At 40.2% G+C, this 7,564-nt stretch overlaps 1 protein-coding gene across 2 annotated transcripts in view; it reads left to right on the forward strand.

Annotated features, from left to right (window-relative positions):
- The window catches only part of EPHA1 (EPH receptor A1), a 69,989-nt gene extending 65,767 nt beyond the window's left edge, over window positions 1–4,222 (forward strand). For both annotated transcript variants that reach the window (XM_015887689.3, XM_007425906.4), the window contains exons 15-18: window positions 77–226; window positions 1,025–1,218; window positions 1,637–1,792; window positions 3,389–4,222. In XM_015887689.3, the coding sequence (XP_015743175.1) occupies window positions 77–226; window positions 1,025–1,218; window positions 1,637–1,792; window positions 3,389–3,467 (579 nt within the window). In that variant the 3' untranslated portion in view covers window positions 3,468–4,222. The remainder of the gene's footprint in view (window positions 1–76; window positions 227–1,024; window positions 1,219–1,636; window positions 1,793–3,388) is intronic.
- Window positions 4,223–7,564: the final 3,342 nt, after the last annotated feature.

Here is a 7,564-nt window from a genome sequence, read left to right on the forward strand (position 1 = left end):
GAACTTCACAGAGAGTATCAGTCCTCAGCGCTTGCAAAGGCCAAGTATCAGTTTCCCCTACAATCTCTTTGAACAGGGTGGAAAGATCCCTATTCGATGGACAGCTCCGGAGGCCATTGCCAATCGAATCTTCACCTCTGCCAGTGATGTCTGGAGTTTTGGCATTGTCATGTGGGAGGTGTTTTCATATGGAGACAAACCATATGGGGACATGTCCAATCAAGAGGTAAGACGGAAAGGAGAAGTTGGGATTGTCCAAACAAACCATCTTTTGAACAAGAGCAAAGACCCTTAAAAAGAAAAAAAAAATGGTTTAGTTAGGTCTCCATTTTCTTCTATTTCAGTCAGAAATAGGCTGTTCTACTGAAAAAAATCATTGTTAATGAATCATGAAATTTATGGTAACATATACTTCTGGGTCAGAAATGTTTATCCTGCCAATAGGAGAACCCCTAACCTGAATTTCACATAGAACATTCCCATTGGCAGAAACCATAAGGAGAGAAAATACTTTTGTGCCTTCACCATCAATTGCTTCCAATGTTCCTCACCCCATACAGATTTGGGGCTTGGGGGGATTTTATTTAGTAGACAAGAAATCAGCCATTTCCTGTATTGCAAGTGGAAAAATCATTGGAAGAAATTCTGTGGCTTTTGCTGAATTCAGCCCAATACTTTGAAAAACGAAAAGTACACTGCTTTTGGTTTGAAATGATTCTTTCACATCATAATCACATAATCTTCAGAGGGGCCTCTCCCTGATAGTGCTTATCAATTGCACTTTTAAAAAATATTTTAATACTTTTAAAATACTTTAATCTACCATGAGATTATTTAATTTGGCATCCATGGTTAAAAAAAGGATCTAAGTAAATCTCTGAAAATTTGCAGTTCTAATTCCAAACAATTCCAGTGCTTAGATCTGACACTCTGTAGGAAATAGCCAGAATGTTTTATGTTTCTGCTGCCTTGTCCAAGGAATTTTGCATAGGCAACCTGATCGGGTATCTCTTTTCCTGGGTAGGTGATGAAAAGCATAGAGGATGGATACCGACTCCCCCCACCGGTGGACTGCCCCTCCATCCTTTATGATCTGATGAAAGTGTGTTGGTCATATGATCGGACACGGAGGCCACGTTTCCGGGAGATCCATGCTCAGCTAGAGCACTTCCTTTCCAGCCCACATTTGCTTCGAACTGTGGCTGACTTTGACCCTCGGTAAGAGATAAGCAGCTCCTTCAGATCAGATTGGAGGTTTCTGGCTAAAAATAATTCTCCACCAAGAAAAGCTGAATTTTACCACCAGCGTTAATTAGACTTTATGATAAGATAAATTCTGTACACAAACTCTATTTGGAGCACCTGCAGACTTGTATCCTACATATATTTGTTTAGGGTGCCCTTTCTAGATGATGTGTGAAATCATCTTCCTTTTCCCTATTATGGAAAAAACCTTTGCCTAAGCAAGTCTAGTTTCCATGCAATGCAAAGAATGAAAAATGAAATTCTCCATGCCAGGCTAGGAGCTTCTCAGCCATTAGAATAGTTTCCAGCTTCATCAAAATAGGGTCCAGTTCTTCTCCAATGTTATAGTTTAAATCTCATATCTGGTCTGAAAATACCTATCAATTTATAGGGTGACACTTCGACTTCCAAGCTGCAGTGGGTCTGATGGGATTCCTTATCGGTCTATCTCCGAGTGGTTGGAATCCATCCGTATGAAACGCTACCTCCACAACTTCCATACTGCTGGCCTGAACACCATGGAATCTGTCCTGGATCTGTCTGCTGAGTAAGCTTGGGGTATCTGGACTGTGGGTTTTCCTGTAGGGGAGGAGAAGGCTGGTAAGCATGAATTGCAACTAAATGCCAGGGTATCTATTTAATTTTCCACTAGAGTACAAAAAGTTTCATAACTTTTGCAGTTCACTTGTAGTTCACTGAGTTCATAAGTAACATTCTCATGGTCCCACACCCTTGCATCCTCTTCCATCTTTTTGAAAAACTTGGCAAAATATAAATCAGCTAAAGCTCAGCTCCTTAATATTTGATTCCTTTTTTGGCAGGGACCCTAAGGTGGTACCATTGTAGATGTTATTAAGATTGCCATTTTGTAGCTAGGCTTGCTATCTTTGTTCCTCTACCCAACTGTCGAGCATGCACAGTACTTTTCCTGATACAAATGAAGAGAAAAATTCCACTTGCTAACTTTTGAGGTATCTGTCAAGAAGAGAATCAATAAAACAGCTAAAATCCAAGTAGTTGCTCGGATCCATATAGCAACAAACACATAACCACAGCAATGCTGTTCCTTTGAAGAATTGGAAGTGGGTAAGAAGCTACAGCCACCTCTATTCTGGCCCCATTTTGCAAGTGGGCAGTTAGCGAGGCTAAAGAGAAGTGTTTCTTTTTGGTTTCAAAGAGTGAGAAGTGGCACGGAAGGGACATAGGAATCCATGAGCCATGTGCCAGTTCCCACCAGCACCGTGATGTTTCTGGTCAAAATAGCTTCTTAGGCTTTTATAGTACTTCAAAAATTTGCAAGAATTCTTTAACTGATGATAGAAATAGGGTACAGAATGTGGAATGACAGCTTGTATAACTCTAAAAGAAAGCCCCCATCCCCCAAAAGAGGATACTATGAATATGAATATGAAGAAGTGACAGGAGTTGGCAAAAAAGATCTATGAAAACAATAAACATATCCCTTTATTATAACACAGTATGCATCTTCAGAGCTTCCTAAATACATCGGACATATGCAAGTAATCAACATTATCAGCACAGCAAAATTCACATGAGCCCAAAAGAAATTTTTTGGCAGATACCACTTTCAAGGAATTGTTGCACAAGGATTATTTTTGCATATATGTAATATGTATGATACAGACCTTACAGATGTGTGAGATTTATGTACAGGTCTTATAAAGTATTGCCTATACAGATTATAAATTATAACCATGCTGTAATAGAATGACACATACTGGTCTGTTCTTCATAAGACAAGAAACAAAGCTAGCTGTTGAAAGCTTTGCACCCCCATCCCCCTTGTCAGTAAAATTAAGAAGCATTCGGGGGTTCATCATAACACCTTCAGCTGCTGCAAAAAGTGTCCTCTGTCTTCACCTGCTTAGCATTTGCCAGCTCCTCTTGCTAGACGCAGCAGTTGGGATTAAACCAAGTCCATTTTTTCACCTAAGTTAAGTTTCTGAAGAATGAACCTTGAGAAATCATTTTCTGTTTGTTTTCCTTCTAGAAATATAGAACTGGAGAAGGGGGCTAATTTCATGGGATGCCATGGCTCTAAGAAATGGTCCATTTCTGTAGCTTGCCCCTCTTCTCTAGCAAACGCAGCGGCTAATCTTTTTCCTTATCCATATGTTTTAAGGGACTTGAAGCAAATGGGCGTGGGTCTTCCTGGCCACCAGAAGCGGATTCTGTGCAGCATCCAGGGATTCAAAGAGTGACAGGTCTCGCCCTACGGTGCCGAGCAGGAGTTGCGGCTGTATCCCATTGCAGAAGACAAAAAAGGTGACCCTGTGGCTGTCCTCCTGTGAATCAGAGGCCAGGGGCGACAGCTGCACCTTGTGCAAAATTGAAATATAGCCCACAGGTTGGGGCTGAGTAGCCTGGAACAGGAAACGATTTCCTGCACAGGAAGCCAGAAAGTGGCACATGCTTCAAAAGCAGATGTTGCTCTTTTATTTTCTTACTTTCCACTTTTGCAGAGGCTTCTTGCTTGACATACTTTATAGCTACTGAGGACATGACACGACACTGTAAGGAGACGCTGATGTCCCTCTGCCAGTAAAACCATCCCTAACTGGAAAGGACCTTTTCTGATGCAAACTCTGGGCCTCAAGACGTCCGGGGCCGGCATGGGGTGGGAGACCATTATTGTTTGCACAGAGCACAAGGGCCAAATCCTCTGTCTTCTGACCTGTCTTTGTCATCTAGTAGGTTAGTTCTCATCAGTCTGTTCCCAGTTCATGTTCCTTTGTACGGATGGTTTTTTTTCTCTCTGCAACCTACTCCTTCGAGCAGAAAAGGCTTGTTTACAGCAGACCAGCACCTGCTCTTGGGAGGTTTTTTTCCTCAAGTTGAGGACCTGCTTATATATTTAAAATATCAGGAAGGGATGGCATAACGGAGAAAACCCAGGCCTGGAATGATCATATGTTGTATATATGATTTTGTAAATAAACTCCTAATGCAGATCAGATACTGAGTTTTTGTCCCATGAATCATTTCCATTTTTAAAAGTTGGCTATTAAAAACATCACAGAAGGGAAAGGTAAGTTTTCTGCTGCACATTGTAGAAAGAAGGAAATGCTTAAAAGCTTAAGACATATTTTGTAAATATTTTGTGCAATGTATAGCAGTATTACAGACAGATCTGAAAATAGGAATACTTACTGAGTATTAGAGTCGCAGAAAGGGATTGTTTGGAACCATAAATACAAGACAGGGAGAGATGTTAGTCAAAGGTTCTCATTATTTAGCCTAGGTGCATGTCAATACCCTAAAAAACAGCCCAGCTGGCAGGGGAAGGAGAACATCTGAAGAAAGATACATATCTTTGGGCAGGAAATGATAATCAACGAAGATAGGAAGCAAAAGAACGATGATTAGATCTTGCTTCTTGCATTAAGTGAGCAGTCTTCTTTAATGGCCTTGATATTCAGGGAAGTGGTCCCTCCATCACTTTCTCCAGTTTTCATAGTAATCAGTTACTCTTTAGTGTAAAATTAAATTCAGCATGAGCCCAAAATATGGACTTTTTACAATACCTCCAGTCTGACCTCTTAGCTCAACGGTCCCCAACCATTTATTTATTTATTTATTTATCAAATGTCTCACCACCCATCTTGTTGAAAAGCCACTCTGGGGTCAAATGGCACATTTTTTGCGTATATTGTCAATGTTCAGTGAAAAGGGCTGATATAGAGGTTTGTTCATTTGTGAAACAATTCATCTAGTAGGAGTAGCTAATCTCAACACTTTGCCTTTATAAGAAGGGAAACTAATGAGGTTGCTCATGTCACCCTTTACAGCCCTCCAAAGTAGTCATTTTCCACCCCAGTTTACCATTTTTTTTCTGGACAGATGTAAATTTTACCAAGCAAGCTCTGTAGTGTAGGTACTTGACATTTTAAATTTCCAAGAAAGCTTCTGTGGAATCCAAGATGATCTTGGAGGCTGGTGATTTCCTTTGCACTATGCCAGGCTTTTTATTGTGTAAATTTAAAATCATGTTAAAAAAGAAATTAAAAACTAGAGTGCAACAGGGGGCCTAGCATAAACTAAAGATGGTATCCACAGGCACACTTACACTTATGAGTGCCACAGTGAGGATTCTGGTGTTCACTTCTATACCAAAGGCACAGGAAGGCCTTTTCTACCTATTCTGTCAAAGAAATTCCAAGCGTGCAGCACTGAAACCATTAATAGTTCTAGGTCAGGTTCTACACAAAACTCCCAGTGAAGGAAGAGTTGTTGGAAGAAACACCCTCATAGGTACAGATTCCATTTATACACAGGGCACCAGTAACTCTACAAGGTGTTTTAATAACAGCAAGTGCTTTACAGTTGCCATTTCCTGCTTTGAGAAGGACTTTCTCTCAAGCTTTTTTTTTTTAAGGATTGTAAATCTAAATGAGTTGTGCCAGTTAAAATCTGTGCCAGATCAAAATGCAAGGAATGAGTTCTAAGAACAGTGGAGACTGGGGGCCAGGGAGAAACTATACAGAAGTAAATGGTTATGAAAATACTATAGTGGGTTCATTGGTATAATTTTCATCTCAGAAGATCAAATTCTGTACGTACTGTATAGGCACTCTTTTATTTTACTTCGTAAGAAAAAGAAGACCTCAACTCTTTTGACAGAGGGTAAGGAAAATTATGAGAGGATTAAATGTAGGCAAGGACATAATTAAATTTGTACAAAGTCCAGCTTTAACTTAAGATGCAGCAATTATGCTTATTGATACTTTAGTGGCTTCTCATTTGGTTGCAAGCAAGACACTACACAACTGCCTGTGTCCCCCTTTGCTGAAAAACTATTAGGGTCCACTCACCAATAATTTTAACTTTCCAGCAAAAGTTGGTTGTGTGAATACAGCCACAGAGCAATGTTCCATAGGCTAAGACAGTGGCTTCTAATTATTTCCTTCACACAGGCTACTGTACAACTACAAAAAGGTTTTGAGGACTATAACCCAAGGCACAGATCAGCACCATGATACCTGTCAGTCCTATGGTACACATAAACCTCCTCCTCAAATGGCATCTGCAGGAAACATTTTAAATTTTGGAAATTTGGGCCATAAAAAAAAATAATAAGCAAACTTCACGGTAATTGTAACATGGCAATCAGCCTTTTAATACCCATGCTTATATATAAACTGGCTTGCAAAGAAATGGAGACAATCTGGCCCATACTGTCTTTCAGCCTGATATGGTTCATCTTTTTACTATTTCACGACAAAGGATTTGCTAGGAATACCCCAGTGCAACAGTATGTCTCATAAGGTTTTCTAACCCAATGTTCTTCAGACGTTGGACTGTAACTCTCATTCATCTCCACTAGCATGGCCTATAGTCAGCGAAGCTGAGAGCTATAATTGAGAAACATCTAGATGGCCACATTAGTATATGGCCACTAGTACAGCCATATTAATATAAAGGCCTCGGGTGAAAGGAAAAGCACAGAGGCTTCTGCTATCAGAAATGATGACATACACGGGGTATTTTTTTTTTTAATTGACTCCATTCACACTGCTGGCATATTTTCACATGCTTTCTTTCTGCATAGCTATTCCAAGCCCAAGGCTCCAGAGAAAAGTCTGCAGGCAGGTGTAGTACCAAGAGGCTTCTCATCCATAAATATGGAAGTCCAACAGTTCTTGCCTATTTGAATCCCTCCCATATTTTCCCACCACAAACTATTGAGGATGTCTTGTGATTAGAACTGTGATCTGAAGAACGTTTCCAGAATTGTGCACAAAGCTAAATGCTACAACATCACTAACTCCACTTTCTGGATGGTCTCCACCACTTCGCTATCTTCCCATACAGTAGTACATGAGGTTGTAAAAGGAGTAAAGCCAAATTTGTTGGTGATAGCTTTTTGACTTCTTGTAGAAACTTTGTGGATATCCAGTCTGCAGATTAAGCAGAACATGCTATCCCAAGAAAAATGACTAGAGCATTACAGAAGGTTCCTCTCACAGCAAAGTTGGAACGATCCAAGAATATCTGCACTTGCAAACTTGTCTCCATATGCTATACCATTCCAGAAAGCATACAGTACAGACAAAGAGAAAAAGTAATATTGAACAAAACCAGGTATCAGAGATTAAAAATTAAACATTGATCAGCCTTAACTTTGGACTTGGCTATTGATAAAATGTAGCTTTGGAACTGAGCTCCAATTCTCAGTTTCTTGTACCCAGTGCTTAAGATTTCCTCAAGCATTATCTGTCCATTAGTCCAGGGTTCCTCAACCTCAGCAACTTTAAAATGGGTGGACTTTGACTCCCAGAATTCCCCAGACCCATGCTGG

This window comes from Python bivittatus, unplaced genomic scaffold (genome assembly GCF_059951505.1).
Source record: "Python bivittatus isolate LINGU-HERP-01145 unplaced genomic scaffold, Pbiv_v1 ctg000270_np1212, whole genome shotgun sequence".
NCBI classification, from domain to species: domain Eukaryota; kingdom Metazoa; phylum Chordata; class Lepidosauria; order Squamata; family Pythonidae; genus Python; species Python bivittatus.